General features: G+C 37.8%; 1 protein-coding gene across 1 annotated transcript; it reads right to left on the reverse strand.

The window, feature by feature from the left end:
- Positions 1 to 1440: 1440 nt before the first annotated feature.
- On the reverse strand, positions 1441 to 22560 carry LOC144086128 (cilia- and flagella-associated protein 221-like). The gene is made up of 26 exons (XM_077615937.1): positions 22164 to 22560; positions 21976 to 22071; positions 21048 to 21142; positions 20831 to 20931; positions 19285 to 19371; positions 19118 to 19213; positions 18959 to 19059; positions 17469 to 17572; positions 16408 to 16567; positions 16169 to 16277; positions 15167 to 15296; positions 14994 to 15081; positions 13898 to 13985; positions 12155 to 12244; positions 11946 to 12041; positions 10540 to 10627; positions 8819 to 8910; positions 8474 to 8551; positions 7294 to 7401; positions 7090 to 7209; positions 5697 to 5782; positions 5550 to 5622; positions 4032 to 4129; positions 2443 to 2535; positions 2302 to 2372; positions 1441 to 2232 (listed from the first exon to the last, which is right to left on the reverse strand). The coding sequence occupies exons 3-25, from the start codon at positions 21136 to 21138 to the stop codon at positions 2309 to 2311; spliced, it is 2241 nt and encodes a 746-aa protein (XP_077472063.1). The 5' UTR covers positions 21139 to 21142; positions 21976 to 22071; positions 22164 to 22560; the 3' UTR covers positions 1441 to 2232; positions 2302 to 2308.
- Between the last annotated feature and the right edge of the window lie 1170 nt (positions 22561 to 23730).

Here is a 23730-nt window from a genome sequence, read left to right on the forward strand (position 1 = left end):
TCGGTACCTCTACTTACAAACACTGTTAATTTCGGTACCTCTACTTACAAACGCTGTTAATTTCGGTACCTCTACTTACAAATGCTGTTAATTTCGGTACCTCTACTTACAAATTGCGTTAATTTCGGTACCTCTACTTACAAATGCTGTTGATTTTGGTACCTTTCCTTACAAATGCTGTTAATTACGGTGTCTCTACTTACAAATGCTGTGGTAATTTCGGTACGTCTACTTACAAATGCTGTGGTAATTTCGGTACGTCTACTTACAAATGCTGTTAATTTCGGTACGTCTACTTACAAATGCTGTTAATTTCGGTACCTCTACTTACAAATGCTGTTAATTTCGGTGCCTCTACTTACAAATGCTGTTAATTTTGGTACCTCTACTTACAAATGCTGTTAATTTCGGTGCCTCTACTTACAAATGCTGTTGATTTCGGTGACTCCACTTACAAATGCTGTTGATTTCGGTGCCTCCACTTACAAATGCTGTTAATTTCGGTACCTCTACTTACAAATGCTGTTAATTTTGGTACCTCTACTTACAAATGTTCCTGCATAATAAAAGATCCAACTTACAAAATCCACCAAAACGTCAATACATCCCCTGTCTTGCGTTATTTTATTTTGAAATAGGCGCCGTAGCGTTGCTTCCTGCTCGACAATCTCCCTAGCTGGACTCCCATTGGCTGTCTTTTGTCCAGGTTACGAAATAGGTTCTGGAAGCAATTAATTTCAGTACCTCTACTTACGAATGCTTCTGCATACAAAAAGATCCAACTTACGAATTTCCCCAAAACATCAATACATTGGTCATTTTTTTGAAAAAGCACCATACAATACATGGTATTTTTTTTAACAAAAAAACGCCTTGGTATACTTTTTACCTTACTATACATGGTCATTTTTTTACGAAAATATGCCTTCTTACAGATGGTCTTTGATTTTTACGAGAAAAAAAGCCTTACTATACATGGTCATTCTTAAGAAAAAAACACCATGATTTTTTTTTTCTTTTTACAAAAAACACCTTACTATAAATGGTCTTTTTACGAAAAAAAGCATGGTCATTTTTTTTACTTTTTTTTTTTTAACTATAAATTCCCCTAAAACATCAATACATTGCTTGTCTCTGTTATTTTATTTTGAAATTGCCACTGTAGCATAGCTTCCTGCTCGACAATCTCCCTAGCTGGACTCCCACTGGCTGTCTTTTGTCCAGGTTACGAAATAGGTTCTGGAAGCATTTAATTTCAGTACCTCTACTTACGAATGCTTCTGCATACAAAAAGATCCAACTTACAAATTCCACCAAAACATCAATACATTGGTCTTTTTTTTTTAGAAAAAGCACCTTAACTTACCTTAACAAAAAAACACATTAGTATACTTTTTACCTTACTATACATGGTCTTTTTAAAACAAAAACACCTTAGTATACTTTTTACCTTACTATACATGGTCTTTTATTTTTACGAAAAAAAAGCCTTACTTTACATGGTCATTTTTTTACGAAAATATGCCTTCTTACAGATGGTCTTTTTGAGAAAAAAGGCCTTACAATACATGGTCATTTTTTTACCAATTTTTTTTTAACTACAAATTCCCCCAGAACATCATTACATTGCCTGTCTCCGTTATTTTATTTTGAAATGGCCGCGGTGGCATTGCGTCCTGCTCGACAATCTCCCTAGCTGGACTTCCATTGGCTGTCTTTTGTCCAGGTAGGAGAGTCGGAGGTACCTCTACTTACGAATTTGGTACCTCTACTTACGAAGTCGGTACCTCTACTTACGAATTCGGTACCTCTACTTACGAATTCGGTACCTCTACTTACGAAGTCGGTACCTCTACTTACGAATTCGGTACCTCTACTTACGAATGCTTCTGCATACAAAACGATCCAATTTACAAATCCTCCAAAACGTCAATACATTCCCCGTCTCCGTTATTTTATTTTGAAATAGCCGCCATAGCGTTGCATCCTGCCCGACAACCTCCCTAGCTGGACTCCTATTGGCTGTCTTTTGTCCAGGTTACGAAATTTCTCAAAGCAATGAATTTCATAAGTAGAGGTACCAATGTAGAACTGGCCCAGGGCGTTTTTGACGTAGAGCACCAGATTGGTGCTCCAAGTGGGCGTGACCGGAGTGGAAGAGCGTGATTGGACCTTCCGCTAGGCAAAGCACTGCCTCATTCTGTCAGTTGGGAAAGAACAGCACCAACAAGTCTGAAAGGAAAGGTGAAGAAAAACTTGATATTGATGTCCATTTTTATTTGATATATTAATTATAAGTACCTGCCCGTCACTGGAAACCAGACATGAATTCTTTCTTGATCATCTCGGGGGTTAGCGTCACCACGTCGTACCTGCGTGCAGACAACAGATGGGTCGATGGAGACCCGGCATTGCAGCGTTTTGACAAAAAAAGTAGGCTACCTTTTGTCCGTGCATCCCGTGAGATACGGCGGAGGCTGGGTGAAGGCGGCGGGCGACGTAACGGGAAGGATTTCCTTGTTGTAGTCGGCAGAGCTGGAGGGAAGGACGGCAGACGTCATCGGAGAGTCGGTTTGGACGGCGGAGACAGAACTACGACCAGTAGGAATTTAAGAGTTTCACCGTCTTCTGCTCGGCGGCGGAGTTGGTTTCCGTTCTGGTTTTTTTTATTTGGCTATTACAGTTGTGCCTCTACTTACGAATGCCTCTACTTACAAATACCTCTACTTACAAACACCTCTGCTTAAGGATACCTCTACCTACAAACACCTCTACTTACAAACACCTCTACTTATAAACACCTCTGCTTACGGACACCTCTACTTATGAATGCCTCTACTTAAGGATGCCTCTACTTATAAATGCATCTACTTATGAATGCCTCTACTTTAAAATACCTCTACTTACAAACACCTCTACTTACAGACACCTCTACTTACAGACACCTCTACTTACAGACACCTCTACTTACAGACGTCTCTACTTACAGACGTCTCTGCTTACAGAGACCTCTACTTATGAATGCCCCTACAAATACTACTTACAAATACCTCTATTTCCAAATACCTCTACTTAAGGATGCCTCTACTTACAAATGCCTTTACTTACAAATGCCTTTACTTACAAATACCTCTACCTACAAATACCTTTGTTTACAAAGACCTCTACTTACGGATACCTCTACTTACTGATGCCTCTAGATACGCAGTTTTGAGGTTATGAAATACCTCTCAATGTAAATGCATTTCTTGTATCTGTTATTTTATTTTGAAATTGACCAAGTAACATTATTGCGCCCTGGTTTACTTCCGGTTGAAGCATCTCAGAACATAACTCTGCTTACCATCTTTCCTACAAAATAAGGACACGTATCATTTTTAAAGGGTCGAATTACGCAATTTACATATAAAGTACTGCTCTACTTACGAAATATTCAAGTTACGGGAAAAAAAATCTGGAACCAATTCCTCTCTAAGCAGAGGTACGACTGTTCTTTGACGGAGGAAGCTCGTTAGCAAAATTCATTGTCTTCTTGATGTTATGTTTTAAGATAAAATTGCATTAAAAATGAGAGCTGTTTTGAGAACATTTACAGTTTTTTAAGGAATGCTTATGCTCACAAGGGTCGTGGGAGGTGCTGGAGCCTATCCCTGTTAACTACAGGCGCCAAGAGAGGGCACCCTGAATCGGTGGCCAGCCAATTACAGGCGACAAAGACACAAACAACCAATCATATCATCGCTAGGGTCATTTTAGAGTGCTAAATTAGCCTAGCATGCATGATTTTGGGATGTGGGAGGAAACCGGAATAAACCCACACAATCCCAGGAAGAACATGCAAACTCCACACATTGAGGACCCACCTGGGATCGAACCCTCGACCCAAGAACTGTGAGACCAACGCACTAACCACTCATCCGCCTTTATCGACTAGGACAACTGCTACCGACGAAGATTTTCAAACAGGAAAGAATAACGACCAGGATGAAAAACTCACATGATTAGGCGTCTATGAGTGGGCGGCGACCTACCCGTGCAGGATGTTGCTGCTCTGAGCGGCCTGTCTGGAGACGCACGTCGCGATTACCAAGTCAAAATTGTCCCATGTCTTCAGGCCTGCAATCGCTCCCTGAAAGAAAAGAAGCTTCAGTGCCGAGCAATTTGAGATGGAGAAGATTACAAATTCATTAAATGAATAGATCAAAAACAAAGCAGATATGCCAAGGTGGCAGGCCGGCTCGCATTGTAATGAGCGGCCTGTCAAAGTATAGTAATCCATCGAATATCGCGGTTAATGTGGACCAGACATGGCTGCCATAATTGAAAAATTGCAAAGAAGGTTGACAAGAGTAGCTTCCGCTTACGAGTTTCAGCGTGGAGTTTCACGTTTTAATGAACTTTTAAAATAATAATTTTGGAAAAATTAATAGCGGGAAAAAAAGTAGTGAATTCGTGGTAAGTGAAGACGTGATAATCGAGGGATTACTGTAAATCACGTTTCATGCTAAAATTCAAACAGATTACAAATTTAAAGAGAGTATTTAGTCATTTTTTTCTTTTTTGGGGAAAAACAATTAATGAAACAAGCATTTTTTAAAATTAAAATAGTTTTTTTGTTTGTTTTTAATTTAAAAAAGAAACCTTCAATATATAATATTTCGTGTTCTCTATTTTATTTTTTTTAAATATAAATAAAAAGGAAATGTTTGTTCAAATGTACTTATTTATCTTTAAAAAAATAAATTTATAAATATATTTATCTTTACAAAAAAGATTTAAAAAAAAATCATATTTGTTCTTTTTAGAAAATTAAACAATCCAAATCTAAAAAACTGAATATTTAGGCGTATTTCCCCCATATTTTTCAATTCCAAAAATATATTTAAAAAAATATATAGACAAAATGCTTCTCATTTAACCTTTCATTTTTAATGTGAATATATTTTCCCAAAAATATATATACAATTTTTCCTCAATCAATATTAACAGATTAAAAAAAAGAAATATTTCATCTTTTAATCTGTTTTATTATTATCACTGTGTTTTTTTAATATATTGAATTTGTTTTTACATTTAAAAAAAATAAACAAAATGCTTCTCATTTAACCTTTGATTTTTAATGTAAATACATTTTCTCAAAAATATATATACTGTTTTTCCTTGCAAAAAAATAAAAAATCAATATTAACAGATTAAAAAAATATCATATAGATTTGGATATATAGATATAGATATCTATATCTATATCTCATACCTGTCAACCTCTGCCGATAACTGCCCTTATAAATGATTATGATTCCCCTTACAAATACCGTACGAGTCGTACGGTGTTTGTAAGGTTTTTTGGGGGTTTGTAAGGGATTGAATCATAATCATTTATAAGGGCAGTTATCGGCAGAGGTTGACAGGTATGATATCTCTCTATATATATATATATCTTTGACTCCTTTTTATTATTATTCTTACTGTTTTTTATCAGACCCCCACCCAAAAAAAACAATTTGAAAAAAATGACTTGGACACCACTGGTGAAAATGCAATTAGATTACCTTGGGATCCAGAATCTGCGTTTGGAAGCTTTGCGACTCCATCCCGCCTACGTGACTCTCGGGGGTGGAATACCTTCAAAGATGACATCGGATGACGTGAATACACTGGTTCCCTCACTGCGGAATTTCGGGGAAGGAAACATTTACCGAGGCATCGGGCACAGGTGGAAGTCCACGTCGCTCTCCAGGTATTTGGGACTTGGCTTATAGGCCTGAAGGCCGGGAGAAGGATTCTACGACACATGAGAAAAGCCATTAAAAAGTACTTGTAAACTATTCATACATTTTCTGAACCGCGTGTGCTCGCAAGGGTCGCGGGGGGTGCTGGAGCCAATCCCAGCTAACTACTAATTTAGAGTGTTCAACAAGCTAGCCTAGCAGGTTTGTTTTTGGGATGTGGGAGGAAAGTGGAGTACCCAGAGAAAATCCACATGACATGCAAACTCCACACAGTAAGGACGGACTTGGGATCGAACCCACAACCCTAGAATTGTGAGGCTGACGCCCTCATATATACAGTAATCCCTCAAATATCGAGGTTAATGTAGACCAGACATGGCCGTGAAAAATCAAAAAAACGCGCAGTAGCATCACCCCTATTTTTACTACCATTTTACATATTTTTGCACCTATACAGAAATACAGTTATCAAAAAGTGGATATTTATTAAATATTACAGCTATAAGCATATCAAAAGACTATGTATTAATATTTAAATATAACCTATATATATATAGAGAGAGAAAATGTAAATACTTTAAATACTGTATTCATAGTGAAAATAGTTCCTCTCCACTAGATATGAATTAAAAAAAACATAAATTGGAGTTTTAAGGGGAGCGATATCCCCAATATTCGAGGGATTACTGTATATACACACAGTGGAACCTCTACTTACAAACGTCCCCACACAGTGGTACCTCCAGTTACAAACGCCAACACACACTGGTACCTCTACTTACAAAAGTCCCCACTTATTGGTACCTCTAGTTACAAACGTACCCACACAGTAGTACCTCTACTTACAAAAGTCCCCACTTATTGGTACCTCTACTTACAAACATCCCCACACACACTGGTACCTCTACTTACAAAAGTCCCCACACACAGTGGTACCTCTACTTACAAACGTCCCCCCACACAGTGGTACCTCTACTTACAAACGTCCCCCCACACAGTGGTACCTCTACTTACAAACTTCCCCACACACACTGGTACCTCTACTTACAAACGTCCCCACACACACTGGTACCTCTACTTACAAACGTCCCCACACACACTGGTACCTCTACTTACAAACGTCCCCACACAGTGGTACCTCTACTTACAAACATCCCCACACAATGGTACCTCGACTTACAAAAATCCCCACCTACAAATTATTCAGGTTACAAAACCACCTCAGTGAAAAAACATGTTTTAGCTTAGTTATGAAATGAAAAATGCCCCATACCCCTCCCCCCCCCCAAAAAAATCAAACATCCCCTGAAACGTATCTCCACTTATATAATAAATATATATTTTTTAAAAAGGTCCATACAAAGATTCTGAGCGGGTGCGCCGGAATGGGTTTGAGAAGAGCGCTGGGCAAAGTGAAGTTGAGATCACCGGCATCGTGCTCGTCCTCCTCTCCCGGCGTCGGCGAGACGAAACCGTCTTCCTAAAAAAATACCACAGAGACAACCCGGGGTAAGTGTTGGCCGCGGGTTCGATGCCGGCGGACCGCCACGTGTCGCCACTTGACTGCGTCTCCGGTGCGAAGTGGTCGGGCCAAGGTGGAGGGGATGAAGGCGTTGAAGGCGTCCCAGGCTGAGACCGGCTGGTAGCCCATTAGCTTGTAGTACTGAGGGACCTAAAGAAGAGAAGACCAAAAAGATTGGTCGCCCTGTCGCTGCGGAAGGTAGTGTGTGTATCACGGTTATTTTTCCATTCAATGGAGGAAACTGTAGAATGTTAGTACAGTCGTACCTCTACTTACGAAATTAATTGGTTCCCAAACTTTTTTCATAACGTGAATGTGGAGTATGGAATGTATTCTTATGCCTTTTGTTAGTCAATTGGTTTATTTAGTGTAGTCACTAGAAAAGAATTTTGCATGGCCTAGCGGAAATTTCCGTCCGTGACGCCTATGAGTTAGGGGCGCGTCATCTACCATGACACGCCTATTTCTTTGTTCACCTGTTTATCGATTAGTTCCAACAGTGAACATTTTGTAAGTAGAACTGTACTTTATATGTAAAATCTCTCATTCGTTCCACGGTTCTAAACCCTTAAGAATGAGTCAAAGTGTACCAATTTTGTATGAAAGATGTGAGAAAACACACAAAAGAGAGAAAATTATAAGAAAATAATTTATCAATGTCAAAAAAATGAAAATAATGGCCAAAAAATCCCGGGGAAAATGTGCCCTGCACCACTAAAACAATTCACTTTTATTTATATATATTTTTTTATAAATAAATAATTTATTTTAATATTTTTTAAATAAATAAAGAATGTATTTTAATATTGTTTTGAATAAATAAATTCTACTTTTTTCTGAATTTCAGATTTCTAAATTATGTATAAATATTAATTGTGGAGGACAAGCTAGATATTGTGATTTTTAGATGATTTTTTTTTTTTATTTGAATGTATTTTTTTGTAATCATTTGTTTTGCCTCGAAAAAAGCAGTGTCAATCATTATAATTATATCAAAGTGAAAGTAGAAAAAAGGTATTCAGTTTAATTCATTTATATTTGTAGATATTGAAAAATGTGGGGGTTTTTGACTGAATAACTAAAAAAAATAAGCACTACATTTTTGTGTTTAAAAAAGTGGATATAATTACGTATTTTTTTGAAAAAAGGGAAAAATATTAAAGATTTATTTTCATAAGCGGCATAAAATGTGGCCCCGCCACTTTCACACTTTAGTACCTACTTGGAGCTTGAAGGTAGGAACGTGTGTCGTCACCCTCACGTCAACAGCATCCACGGGTAGTGCCGAAAAATCAAGCGCCTGCATATAAAAGGCAGATTTAAAAAAATAAAAAATAATAGAATTAATTCAATAAAAACGTCTTTGTTTTCAGAAACGACAGCAAAGCAGAATTAGACTTGGCTCATCTTACTTATACATCTTAACTCAGATCAGTAAAGGGGGCCGGGCGGTCGTAGTTCACTTTAAGGTTGTTGCATGTCAAATCTAATTTGTGCGAACATAAGCCGTACCCTCGATTCAGTCATCTTTTTTTGACCGACTTTCATTGTTTTCTGGTGTACTAACCAAGGGGTCGGCTTCGTCCATGAAAAGCGGGAAGGAGGATGGAAAGATCCTGTCCGGGGAGATCTTCATGACGCACGCCTCCTCCTTTTCCACTGCAAAAAGCGGCAAAGACAGAGGTCAGTGTCCAGAGTCCGCCGACTCGCGTTGACGTCACCGAGCCGTGGTGGCCGCGTCGCGTTGGCCTGCCGTATTGAATGGTCGTAGGGGCGGGGTCATGTTTACATGGTGAAACAGCGCTAACAGGGCCGTCAAATAGCTCTACAGTCGTGCCTCTACTTACAAAATTGAAATTTTCGTAAGTAGAGGTGTACTTTATATGTAAATTCTCTCATACGTTCCACGGTGCTCACATAACTACCAACTAACTAAACCACATGTGTCAAAGTGGCGGCCCTGGGGCCAAATCTGGCCCGCCGCATCATTTTGTGTGGCCCGGGAAAGTAAATGATGAGTGCCGACTTTCTGTTTTAGGATCAAATTAAAAGGAAGAGTAGAGATGTATATTACATTTCCTGATTTTCTCCCTTTTAAATCAATAATTGTCATTTTCTAATCCATTTTTTCTGTGTTTTTAGTTCAAAAATCATTTTGTCAAATCTAAAAATAAATATTAAAAAAAAAGCTCAAATAAACATTGTTTTGGGTCTATAAAAACTGAATATTCAGGGATTTTAATCCATTTATTAAAAAAAATCTAATTATTATATCTAAAATGGTCCGGCCCACATGAAATCGAGTTGACGTTAACGCAGCCCGCGAACCAACCCGAGTCTGACACCCCTGAACTAAACCCTTTAAAATGGGTCCAAATGTCCCAATTTTGTATGAAAGATGTGAGGAAACACACAAAAATGAGAGAAAATGATAAGGAAAGGATTTATTAATGTCTTAAAATAAATAAAGCATATAAAAATGTGCCCTGCGCCACTGAAATAGTATCTCCCTCCGTGGCTGTTATACATGTAATCCCCGTGTTCGTCCGCCAGATGGCGACAAGAACCCGTTCTAGCAGGGCCGAAAGACGTCCACTTTGTAGTACAGTGTAGATTTTTACGTGTGCCCTATGTGTGTGTGTGAAAATATGTGCCATGTTGCATTTGTAGTTTTTAATCGCTTAAGGGGAATTCAAAAGAAAATAACGGATAAGGAAATGAATGCATTTACTTTTTGGGGGATTTCATAAATTGGATCTTTTTTGTATCTCGAGTCACTCATTTGCATATAAAAAAAATTGGAACCTGAAACTTTCGTACCTCTGCTTAGAGAAAGGGTGTCAGACTCGGGTTGGTTCGCGGGCCGAATTAACGTCAACTTGGTTTCATGTGGGCTGGACCATTTTAGATATAATATTTAGATTTTTTTTAAATAAATGGATTAAAAGAACTGGATTAAAAGCCCTGAATATTCCATTTTTTATCGATCTAAAACAATGTTTATTTGAGCTTTTTTTTGATATATTTTTAGATTTGACAAAATGATTTTTGAACTAAAAACACAGAAAAATGGGATTAAAAATGACAATTATTGATTTAAAAGAGGGAAAATCAGGAAATTTAATATACATCTATACTCTTCATTTGAATTTCATCCTAAAACAGAAAATCGGCACTGATGATTTACTTTCCCGGGCCGCACAAAATGATGCGGCGGGGCAGATTTGGCCCCCGGGCCGCCACTTTGACACATGTGGCTTAGAGGAAGCACCCGAGTGCAACAGATACCTTTATCGGCTGAGAGGAAGCCCGCCGCCATTTCCGGTAGATTTCTCCACAGGGCCAGGATCCGCTTCATGCGACATTGCATCACGACCTGTCAGAGAAGCAGTGCGCAATCGGGCGTTGGCTAACGTGGTGATGCGTGGGAGGAAGGACATGTGTGCTTAGTATAGCCCTGGGCCATAAAACGTAAATTATCGTCAAATAATTTTAATCGACAATGCTGTATTGGCCCGGATATAAAACTGTATTTTGGGGGGATTGAAAAGGTTGTGGGCCAATGTGGTTTTTGCATAATTTGAATGAGACAAAATAACATGCCTTTTCTCTCCAATATAGTCGTACCTCTACTTACGAAATTAATTGGTTCCAAGACTTTTTTCGTAACTTGAAAATTTAGTAAGTAGAGGTGTACTTTATATGTAAATTCTGTCATTGGTTCCACGGTCCTCACACAACTACCAATTAAACCCTTTAAAATGGGTCAAAATGTCCCAATTTTGTATGAAAGATGTGAGCAAACACACAAAAATGAGAAAATGATAAGGAAATGATTTATTAATGTCTTAAAATAAATAAAGCATATGAAAATGTGCCCTGCACCACTGAAATATCTCCCTCCGCGGCCGCTATAGATGTAATACCCATGTTTGTCTGCTAGATGGTGGCAAGAGCCCGTTCTAGCAGGGCCGAAAGCCATCCACTTTGTAGTACATTTTAGACTTTTACGTGTGCCCTATGTGTGTGTAAGGAAATTATTTATTAATGTCTTAAAATAAATAAAGCATGTAAAAATGTGCCCGGCGCCACTGAAATATCTCCCTCCGCGGCCGCTATAGATGTAATGCCCGTGTTTGTCCACCAGATGGCGACAAGAGCCCCTTCTACCAGGGCCAAAAGCCGTCTACTTTGTAGTACATTTTAGACTTTTATGTGTGCCCTTTGTGTGTGTGTGTGAAAATATGTGCCAAGTTGCGTTTTTAATTGCTTAATAAGGGGAATTCAAAATAAAATAATGGGTAAGGAAATGCATTTACTTTTGGGGGGATTTGGTCACTTGGATCTTGTTCGTATATTGAGTCACTCATTTGCATATAAAAAAAATCGTAACCTGAAACATTCATACCTAGAGGCATTGGTAAGTAGAGGCATGACTGTATTGTTATAATAATTTGTTTCAGATGTACTATCATTATTTTCCATGTTCAAAAAGTCCTTTTTTTCCCAAACTTGAGTCTTAAGAAAGAGGGAGGTCGTCTTATATTCGGGCTAATGCAGTAATACAAACAACTCTTGCTAAGATTAAACTGCAATTATGCCCAAAAACGGGAGGCGCTAATGCGACGTGAACGCTAGTTCCAGACCAACGTTCAGTCGACGAAGAAGATACTAAGGAAGAAAATAGTGTGTACCTTGCGTGCCGACTGCTGGAAGAGTTTGAGGGCCCTCTGTTTGAGCGCCCACTGAAAGTTGGGGTGAAACTGGAAGCACGGGGCTCCCTTGGGGACCTAGAGGATCCATACGTGGGTCTTAACGCCACGCTTAACACGCCGTCAAAGTATCCGAACGGACAGAATCGAAGGAGGACGTCGATTGGAGGGAACTTCAGAGGTTTGTTTACCTGCCCCGCGTCGGAGATTAGTCGGATGGAGTAAAGTTTTGGGGGTCCGCTGCTGAAGTCTTCCTCTCGTCTTACGTCCCCCTTACTGACCTGGAAGCAGTTAGTGGATGGGTGTGGTTTTAATCGAGGGTAAGGGGGCAAATAGTTTGTTAAAAATCATTGAATGATGGCATTTTTTCTTTTTCAGCCTCTTAATAGCAATTATTGTCCTTTATTTCTTTATTAAATTATTTTTGGGTGAAAAAATGGTGAATATATTTAAAGTCTTTTAAATAGAAATACAGTAATCCCTCAAATATCGCGGTTAATGTAAAAAAAAATTTTATTTCCTTCCATGCTGAAACCTAGTAGCAAGAGTGGCTACCGCTAACGAGTTTTGGAATGGATTTTCATATTTTTATGAAATTAAATATATATATATATTCAAAAAAAATTATAGTGGAAAAAAATCACGAAGTCGCGAATTCGTGATAATCGAGGGATTACTGTATTCAGAATTTTTGTATTTATTTACATTGAAAAATGAAAGGAAAAATACTAGACATTATTTTTCTTTTGATTAAAAAAAATTAGAAAAATAATATAACTGATAATAAATAGAATGTTTACCATCTATGCTGTGAGAAAAAATAAAAATTCATCGTATTTAACTCATGGACTGCCATTGACGACGTTTGACATCGAGTTCATTTTGACTGGGACTTTGAACGTCCAATCATTTGTCCCGCCCCCTCAAAATGGATAAATATGAACCTCATGTCTTTTCTATACTTTGGGGAAAAAAACCTAAAAGTGGACTAGACAAGTATAGTCTTCCCTCGATTATCGCGACTTCACTTCGCCATTTTTTGCTATTAATTATTATTTTTATTTTTTTAAAGTTCATAAAAATGTGAAAAATCCAAGAGGTACCCTACTTCACGACTTTTCAATTATCACGGCCATGTTTGGTGTACATCAAGGGTGTCAGACTCGGGTTGGTTCGCGGGCCGCTTTAACGTCAACTTGATTTCACGTGGGCTGGACCATTTTAGATATAATATTTAGATATTTTTTTAATAAATGGATTCAAAGAACTGGATTAAAACCCCTGAATATTCAGTGTTTTATAGATCTAAAACAATGTTTATTTGAGCTTTTTTAAAATATATTTTTAGATTTTAGAAAATGATTTTTGAACTAAAAACACAGAAAAAAATGATTAAAAAATGACAATAATTGATTTAAAAGGGGGAAAATCAGGAAATTTAATATACATCTATACTCTTCATTTTAATTTGGCTGGACCATTTTAGATATAATATTTACATTTTTTTTTTAATGGATTAAAAGAACTGGATTAAAAGCCCTTAATATTCCATCTTTTATAGATCTAATATAATGTTTATTTTAGCTTTTTTAAATATATTTTTAGATTTTACTAAATGATTTTTGAACTAAAAACACAGAAAAAAATGGATTAAAAAATGACAATGATTGATTTAAAAGGGGGAAAATCAGGACATTTAATATACATCTATACTCTTCATTTTAATTTGATCCTAAAACAGAAAGTCGGCACTCATGATTGACTTTCCCGGGCCACACAAAATGATTCGGCGGGCCACATTTGGCCCCCGGGCCGCCACTTTGGTACGTGGTCTACATTAACCGCAATAGTCGAGGGATTATTGTAGTTAAATAATGCCCTGCTAGGTTACACACAGAAGAAATAAAATCCATAATGGAAAGGTAAAAGGTTACCTCGTACTGTTGTAACGAAACCAGTCTGTCCTCCAATACTTGGGTCCTGGTGGAATGTGACACTGGATCTTTACCCAAATTGACTTGTCTGGGAAGGAAACAGGAAGCATATTTCTTCAATATTTCTATGTATTTTTCCCAGTCACTATTAAAAGTGTTAAAAAACACGGAAAAAATTTGATGCTCCGCCCAGTGCTTGTAGAGATCTTTGCACGAGGGAGATGTGGCGAGAAAGTATGCTCTCGTATGCTCGTATCTCAAGGTAAATATTTGCTCAGAATTTTACTCAAATCTCAAGGTAAATATTTGCTCGGAATTTTACTCGTATCTCAAGGTAAATATTTGCTCGGAATTTTACTTGTATCTCAAGGCAAACATTTGCTTGGAATTTTACTCGTATCTCAAGGTAAATATTCGCTCGGAATTTTACTGGTATCTCAAGGCAAATATTTGCTAAGAATTTTACTCGTATCTCAAGGCAAATATTTGCTAAGAATTTTACTCGTATCTCAAGGTAAATATTTGCTCGTAATTTTACTTGCATCTCAAGGTAAATATTTTCTTGGAATTTGACTCGTATGTCAAGGTAAATATTTGCTCGGAATTTTACTCGTATCTCGGGGTAAATATTTGCTCGGAATTTTACTCGTATCTCAAAGTAAATATTTGCTCGGAATTTTACTCGTATCTCAAGGTAAAAATTTGCTCGGAATTTTACTCGTATCTCAAGGTAAATATTTGCTCAGAATTTTACTCGTATTTCAAGGTAAATATTTGCTCAGAATTTTACTCATATTTCAAGGTAAATATTTGTTCAGAATTTTACTCGTATTTCAATGTAAATATTTCCTTGGAATTTTACTTAGATTTCAATGTAAATATTTGCTTGTAATTTTAATTGTATCTCAAGGTAAATAGTTGCTCGGAATTTTACACGTATCTCAAGGTAAAAATTTGCTCTGAATTTTACTCGTACCTCAAGGTAAATATTTGCTCGGAATTTGACTCGTATCTTAAATTTCACGTATGTCGGGGCACTCGTATGTCAAGGTACTACTGTAACTGAAAATGATCCGTCCGGATCGGTAAAACCTACAATTTCAGGCGATTGATTTGCTCTTCTTTAACATTTAGCTGAACCTTCTTGAGGAAAAGAGCCTCTTTCTTCTGCCTGTTCTTCAGACCTGACAAGCAAAAAATACAAAAACTAATTGGGACACAGCCACAATGAGTGGAAGGTGGAAGTTATCCGAAATGGGATGCACGTACTCTCGCTGAGGTTTTCAGCGCCAAGTTTGCTGCTGTCTTTTTGCAGCATCTTGGCCACTCCCGCGTGGGTGGCGGCATCTACCAGGAGCCTCGGTCCTGCCTTGCTCCCACGTGGACCCTGCAAGGCACCCTGCAAAAAAGATGAAAGTGGAAGAAAGACCAAGACAAATTTGAGTAGGCGATATATGATAAGTCATTGAAAATACGTGATATTATTGTCCCCAAAAAAGCCAATTAAATTAGTAATGTACTGATCTTATATCCTAATAAACGACCGGCCCATTCAAATGCAATAATGTTTTTTTAAATAAAACATACAAATTATATTAGAAAAAAAAAAAAAAAAAAATCCAATCACAATGGATAAGACGTCATTGGAAAGTTAGTTTATTGTCAAATATAGTGATATTATATCCTAATAAACCACCCATTCAAATGCAATAATGTTTATTTTTAAATAAAATAAACAAACTATATTTAAAAATATTCTGGAAATATTTTTTTTGCCAATCACAATCCACAATGTATAATTTGAAAGTCAGCTTAGTGTCAAATGTTATTGTTTCCTAACAAACTACCCATTCGATTGCAATTTTTAATATTAAAACGTGAGTTTACAGGTGAAGAAATTCATTCATCTATTAGGATCCGACAGCAGTGTCTGGTCAACATAAAAAAATTCAACTCTCTACGAAGCACGGTTTGGACAAACGTAGCGTGAGAATCTTAACATATCCATCCACACATCCATAAATCGCGCTTTACAAGGATTATATTTAAAAAATCAAAATCGTTGATTTTATCCAAAATGAATATCAAAATGCATGTTTGATCATTTGAAAGCAAATTATTAAATTTTTTGCTAACCGTATTTGTTATAATTAATGTTACTTGACGGCTATTTTTTGATTCATACAGTATCTCAGAAATACCACTTGTCAAATTTAACAAATTTAAGGCAATTTTAAGGGGGCTTATATTCAAGTAAATACGGTACATTACCTTGGGTTTTACGACATCCTTGCCGGACTTTGGTTTGATTGGACTCTGGCCTTGGATGGCTGGTAACGGTCCTTTACCTTTGGCAGGTGTGTCCTGAAGAGCAAGATCCCTATTGGGAGCAGGTAAAATAAATATATGTCAACCTTTTGTTCCAAGATAAGAAAAAAAATCCAAGTTACAAAACAAACATCTCTGAAACGCAAAAGCGTAAATCCTGCATCCGTTTTTTTTATTCTAACCTGAAAGCAAGGAGAGGGGTGGAGCTTCCAGTGACAGTACAGAGGTAGGATTTGATGTTGAACTGGGAGACCAGTAGGCGAACGGTCACCTGGCAGGTCTCAAAGCGACACGGTCGGAAGGTGATGGTGACCGCCGATTGTCCGTTGGCTGGGATCACACCTGTAAAATCAAAATTGAAAATTTTTTAAAAATTGAAAAAGAAAAATAATAACCTTTGCTCGCTGACGTCCAATCGGAAGGCTGCTTTCGTTCTTCTGCCGTGATATTGAAGGAGTTTATTGCGAGTGGACGTCCCATCCACTTGAAGTTTTCAAGTCACTACTACTTATTTATGATGTTGACTACTTATTTATTTATTCCTGATTGATTGTTTATTTATTATTATTTATTGATAATTTAGTTATTATTTTTTATTTATCCATTCATTTGTTCTTATTTGTGAACTTCCCAACTTATTTCTGTCGTTGACTACTTATTTATTACATAATGACTATTTATTATAATTATTTCTTGATTTTTTATTGATTAATATTATTATTTATTGATTATTTACATTTTTTTAATTATTTGTTTGTTGTTATTTGTGCACTTCCCAACTTATTTCTGTCGTTGACTAATTATGTTGACTACTTATTTATTTATTGATTACTTTTTATTTATTGATTTATTACCTATTGAATTATTTATTTATTATTATTTATTGATTTACTTATTTTTTGATTATTTATCCGTTCATTTGTTTATTGTTATTTGTGCACTTGCCAACTTATTTCTGTCATTGACTACTTATTTATTACATATTGATTATTTATTATTAATATTATTATTTATTTATTCATATCATTATTTATTGGTTATTTATTTATTAATATTATTATTTATTGTTTTTTTTATTTACATATTTTATCTGTTCGCTTGTTTGCTGTTATTTGTGCACTTTGTGGTGAAGCTTTAAATCTTAGACTTGTATAACGATCAAAGCCTTCAATTCAATATATTATAAGAAAACTTTTTCTTTCACCGTGCTGAGAAGGATTAGAAAAATGTTATTTATTCTTACCCGTAAGTGGGTGGATGGAGAAGGCCTCATGCGGTTCAATGAGTTGCACTTCAAACTCCAAATCAGCGGGAGATCGACAACTGAGCGGAATAATGTGGCTAATGCTATAGAAAGAGAAAAACCTTTTAAAAAAAGACTTTGTTTTTGCTTGCAAGTAGGGCTGTGCAATATGGGATTTTTATCAGCACTGTTGACAGTGACAGACATCTAATAAAGACGACTTGAAATGAGTTTAATGGTAGCAAATGCCCAATACGTTTGAAGTGAGTGGGTGTTACCTCACACTTCAAATGGACGTCTAGCGCCCTCAAAGGCGGGCAATGCATCAGTGGTGGAAAATTTAAAGATAAAATATAACTAAACTAATTAACTAACCAACCCAACCAGACAACTAAACTAACTAACTAAACTAACTAACTAAACTGACTGAAAAACATACTAGCCGCCTGACTAGCCCCCTGACTAGCCCCCTGACCAGCCCCCTGACCAGCCCCCTGACCAGGCCCCTGACCAGGCCCCTGACTAGGCCCCTGACTATGCCCCTGACTAGCCGACAGACTAGCCGACTAGCCGACAGACTAGCCGACAGACTAGCCGCCTAACTAGCCGCCTAACTAGTCAAATAAGTAACCAACTAGCCAACTAACTAGTCAAATAAGTTACCAACTAACTAGTCAAATAAGTTACCAACTAACTAGTCAAATAAGTTACCAACTCACTAGTCAAATAAGTTACCAACTCACTAGTCAAATAAGTTACCAACTCACTAGTCAAATAAGTTACCAACTAGCTAGTCAAATAAGTTACCAACTAGCTAGTCAAATAAGTAACCAATTAGCTAGTCAAATAAGTAACCAACTAACTAGTCAAATAAGTAACCAACTAACTAGCTGACTAACTAACTGACTAACTAACCATCTAGCAAACTAATTGCCCAGCCAACCGACTAACTAGCCAACTAACCAACTGCTAAACTAACTTCTAAACCGACTAACTAGCTAAATTAACATGCTAAACTAACTAAGTAGGTAACCAACTTCCAAAATAACTAGCTAAATTAACATGCTAAACTAACTGGGTAACTAACTAACTTCTAAACTAACTAGCTAAATTAACATGCTAAACTAACTAAGTAGGTAACCAACTTCCAAAATAACTAGCTAAATTAACATGCTAAACTAACTGGGTAACTAACAAACTTCTAAACTAACTAGCTAAATTAACATGTTAAACTAACTAACTTCTAAACGAACTAGCTAAATTAACATGCTAAACTAACTAACTAGCAAACTAACTAAACTAACTCGCTAACCAACTATTATCTTATCTACAATCTTATAGCCCCGAAAATACGGTACATTGCAGGGGCAGGTCTATTTATGGCGAAAATGGCAATTAGAGCGCAAAATGTCGACGGCAAGTTTACACGGCCATATCGTACAGCACTACTTTTATGCATTTTGACAGATTCCATCCACACAAACACGCACCTCTGACCAAGCGGGGCGGCGGGTAAGTCCACGCGTGCCGGGATATGCACGTGAGCGGTGGCAGGGTAAGCGTGGACTGGAATTAAAAGATTCTCGTCGTCCTGTAACAGAATGCAGATTAGAAGAGGCGCAAAAAAAACACGGGTGCGCCATGCTTACCTCGCAGTGGACCCGAATGCAGTCGGAGACCCGGGACCAATCGTGGGGGCAGAATTTAACTTTCACCGTGTAGGCCAGGCCCGGGATGAGACGACACTGGCGGGTGGGAAGCGGTCTGGGTCAACGAGGAGGTCTTCGCGTCCCGCGTTCGCCGAGACGAGACCTACTTTTTTGGCGTAGTTGGTGCGGAAATGCTTGCTCTGGGTGGGGATGATGTGAATATTGAGCACTCGCGAAGAGATGTTGATGAGTTTCTGAAGGGCGGAGGAAAGCGTTTCATTTCCAGTCCTAGACCGCCGGTGTCACAGTGAGGCGGTCCGGGGGGGGGTGGCCAGATCCCACTTGCCATTGAGAAATTGGGATCAATTAGAGCAGGGGTGTCAAAGCTCCGGCTCGCGGGGTTCTTCTGCCTGACGCCCACTTTGTAGCGCATTCATTACTGTATTTACTCGCATATAAGCCGCCTCCACGTATAAGCCGTACCTTTAAAAATGCCTTAAAATTGTGCATTTTTCAATTTCTCGCGTATAAGCCGCCCCCTGATTCCCAATGTTCACCTTCATATTCATGGTTTTAATAGGGAGTATAAATGTGTTACTTTGAAGGGAAAATCTTAAGAAAAATCATATTTCTGAGATACTGTATGAATCAAAAGCAGATTATTAGGCTTAATATCATAAGGAGTTATTTCATCCAGTAATAGTTGTTTTCTTCATGCAAATCGGAAAAGGACCAAACGGTAAATGTTACTTTGCCGACATCTACTGGTGAAAGAGAGTATAGCTCTGAGCAAGCAATGGCAGGCACAAGTGAGTTTTTTCACCTTTTAGGCACGATAAGTTTTTTTTTCTTGAATTTCATAGACGTCAAAATTAATTTAGTTTAGCGTTTTATCTGTTTCTTTTCTAAATTTTGACCAAATCACCCGCATTGTCTTGCGTCATGGCATCATGGGATCATGGCGTCATGGGATCATGGGATCATGGCGTCATGGCGTTAATTTAGTTTAGCTTTTTATCCGTTTCTTTTCTCAATTTTGAAATAAATGAACGAACCGGCCGCATTGTCTTGCGTCATGGCATCATGGCGTCATGGGATCATGGCGTCATGTCATCATGGAAACATGGCGTCATGGGATCATGGCGTCATGGGATCATGGGATAATGGCGTCATGGCATCATGGTATCATGGCGTCATGGCGTTAATTTAGTTTACCGTTTTATCTGTTTCTTTTCTCAATTTTGAAATAAATGACCGAACCGGCCGCATTGTCTTGCGTCATGGCATCATGGCGTCATGGGATCATGGCATCATGGCATCATGGCGTCATGGCGTCATGGCGTCATGGCGTCTTGGCGTCATGGGGTCATGGTGTCACGGGATCACGGCGTCACGGGATCATGGCGTCACGGCGTCATGGCGTGATGTCTTTGTCACCTTGCAGTTTCATGCATGTCATCTTCTTATGCGCATATAAGCCGTACCCTCGATTCGGTGATCTTTTTTTTTTTGTCAGACAAATTTGGCTTATATGCGAGTAAATACATTAGACTTGACATGCACAAAATGCCATAACGTACCCTGGATTTGAGCGACTAATAGGGCTAGAAAATACGGTAACTGAACTTTTTGGGCCAAAAATCCACTTAAGATTCCAAACTCGCGAACCAAACTGAGTTTGACACCCCTGAATGGCTGTGTGGGTTTTCTCACCACGGTCTTCGCGTAGTCTTTTTCCAGTTTGAAGCCGCTGAAGTGAAGTTCGGAAGGATCCACTTGGATGCGGCCATTGCTTTTTTCTTTCACGTAGATTTCTGATTGGAGGAGAGGGAAAAGTTTGGGGGAGAAAGTGAGCCGTTTGAACCCGAATATAAGACGACCCTTTTGTCTTTGAATCCGTAATGGAGTCCTCGCCACGGTTAATACGCACTGGATTCCAGGAGATGGTTGGGTACGCTGGTCCGTCCCTCGTCCACAAGCTGGGACAGGGGCAGGGGGGTCGGGGGGGCCGAGAGGGACATTCTCCTGTGGGGTCAAGGGTCATTTTTGTGTAATAAATTATTTTTTTAAGTCATATCATTTTTTTCAGTTCTCCATGATGCAAAAAGAGTGAAAACGAAATGATTTGTTTACCTTTAAATGTGGTCGTTAAAGGGTTACTACATTCATGAATTGATAGCTTTTCTTATAGATCAGATTTTTAGATATTAAAATGTATTAAAATCCTCTTTTGAACCTGTAAATGGCAAATATTGTCCTGTAGTATTGATTTTTTATTATTATTATTATTTATTTAAAAAGGGGGAAATGTTATTTTTTTTCTTTCCCTGACAGTTCTATTTATTTCCATTGGAAAAATAAAGGGGAGGAGTCAACATTTTATTTATTGTTTTTTGAATTTAAGTTTAAAAACAATACTTTAAAAAAGTAGGGAGGAGGGATAAATATTCTGTTTCTTAGATTTTAAAAAATCACGATTAGTACATAATTTACTACAGTGCATCTATACGTATTTGTAGTACAAATTAATTAAAAACAAATACATCTAGCGTAAGTAGCCGTACGGTATTTTCTCGTATATAAGCCGTATTTGTAACTAAAAAAAATGACTGAATGAAGGGTAAGTGAAAAAATTGAAAAAAATAAAAACATGCTTATTTAGTGTTTATAGAGATATTGGGGCCATTTCAGGAATAATTTTACATACTTATTGCTCCTTTAAGAAAACATTTGGCACTGATAGCATAGTGGTTCGCTCACCTGTTTCAGTCATTATTTCAGGAATAATTAAAGTGCAAATCTTACATATTGCTCCTTTATGAAAACATTTCGCACCGATAATGTAGTGGTTCACTCACCTGTTTCAGTAATTGGGTTTAAAATGTGCCCAGGGATTGACCGGCAACCCGTCTTGGGTGTCGTGTGCACGGCATAGACTCCGAGTCCCCGCAAGGCTGAAAAATAAGTCAAACGACGTCAAAATTATCGCAAAATAGGTTACCGTGCTAGCAAACAAGAAGGCTAACGAAATAAACTTTCATTATACCTCTTCTCCGGTTGGACTGGCGCCATTTTTAACGCAGAATTATCATCTTCTCTCCCAAAAAAGTGCGGCTAGCAAAAGTGCACACGTAGCCAAGCTAACTTTAGCCAATTGAAAACTTCTATTAAAATCGACCTAATTCGGCGTCGTCACTTGTTGTTTACGTCATAATCCGACGCCGGTCTTTATGACGCGTTCCAGCCATTTAATATGTGAACATGTGTCGCACATGTGGTTTTTAAATGTTGCGCAGATAAGATGCGACGGTTTGTTGATCAAAAGACGAAAAAAATGTGCACGCCGTTTTCAAATGACATGCATTTAGTTTGGCAATCGGACAAACACTGTTGTAACCATAGCAACAGTCACGTTTTGAATGCTATGGGAACCAACGCGACTCATGCGCACTTAAAAGTGAAAGTGGCGTAAAATTCCGAATGAATCCAAAAAAAAGACGTTTTAGTTTCAAAATAAGAGGTTTTTGCGGTCGTTAAAACGTTTTTCTGTTAGTCGCAACATGCACATTTTGTTTTGAAATTACGTAAAGTAGTATATGTACATAAAAATAATTGTCAGAAGTTTTAGTTTTTCCGTTTAATTTGAGCAATTGCGCATATTGCTATTATTTTGAAAGTCCAGACAAGAAACTTTAAATTACTTACGATGTCGTGTTTGACGTTGACAGCAGGTTTTCCCCGACGCTTAGTTGTTTCATGCTCACTTCGATATTAGACAAATGAGGTAAAATATATATTTTTAAAAAGTATATTCCATGGAGGAAAACTATTTTTCACCTGTTTGGCACAATGAGGAAGCAAGGTTGCATATCCACATTAAAATAACGACAATTAAAAAATTAAAACTAGGAACTTTTGGGATGCTTCTTGTTCGTTAATCAGTATATTTGACTCTTACCTACAAAGTCCGACCAGGCTATTTCTCCCACGCAATTTCCGCCTTTTTCGGCGAGAAGCTCCATCAAGGAATATTGTAACGAGCTCATTCATCGTGGTTGTCTCGGTTCCGGAAGTTGCTCAATAAACCGGAAACGTATTCAAATACAGCTGCTGCTATTCACAAATGCTGTGTGTTTCTTACCCTCTAATATTTCTATAAAATACGTGAAAACGCCCATTTTGAAGCCGTATTTAGCTGCCCTGTGTACTCCCGATTAAAAGTGTTTTTTTTTTATCTTTTCCGCGATGTATATCGCGTTTTGACATGGCGTAATTGTCGTATCCATTCAAAATCCCTCTGAATCGAGCTTTAAATAAACAACAGGTGGCTGCCCTTTCTCTTACGTCCACTGGATGGCAGCAGTCAACCACCGTGCCATAGCATGTCTGTTTCTCAGTTCAAATTATGTATCAAATTTAACTAAATACTACATTTATTCAATAAGTGAACATTGATGCGCTTAAAATGCGTTCTATTTAACATATTAACTAACTAAACAACACATACGCTAACCTGGGCTGCTAGTGTACTGAATTGTTGATACGGTTAGCATTAGCTGATGTCCTTCAGCTAATGCTAACCGTGTCAACACTCGTTCAAATAATGAACAGCA

The sequence above is a fragment of the Stigmatopora argus genome, chromosome 1 (assembly GCF_051989625.1).
Source record: "Stigmatopora argus isolate UIUO_Sarg chromosome 1, RoL_Sarg_1.0, whole genome shotgun sequence".
Classification (NCBI taxonomy): Eukaryota; Metazoa; Chordata; class Actinopteri; order Syngnathiformes; family Syngnathidae; genus Stigmatopora; species Stigmatopora argus.

Bases quoted from the DNA above. Each gene is read 5' to 3' on its own strand.
- LOC144086128 (XM_077615937.1), bottom strand. From the start codon at position 21,138: ATGTCCCTCTCGGCCCCCCCGACCCCCCTGCCCCTGTCCCAGCTTGTG. The intron at 16,568-17,468 runs GTAAGAATAAAT...TTGATTTTACAG, and splicing joins CTCCATCCACCCACTTACGG to GTGTGATCCCAGCCAACGGA. The intron at 7,210-7,293 runs GTCAAGTGGCGA...GTATTTTTTTAG, and splicing joins CACTTCGCACCGGAGACGCA to GAAGACGGTTTCGTCTCGCC.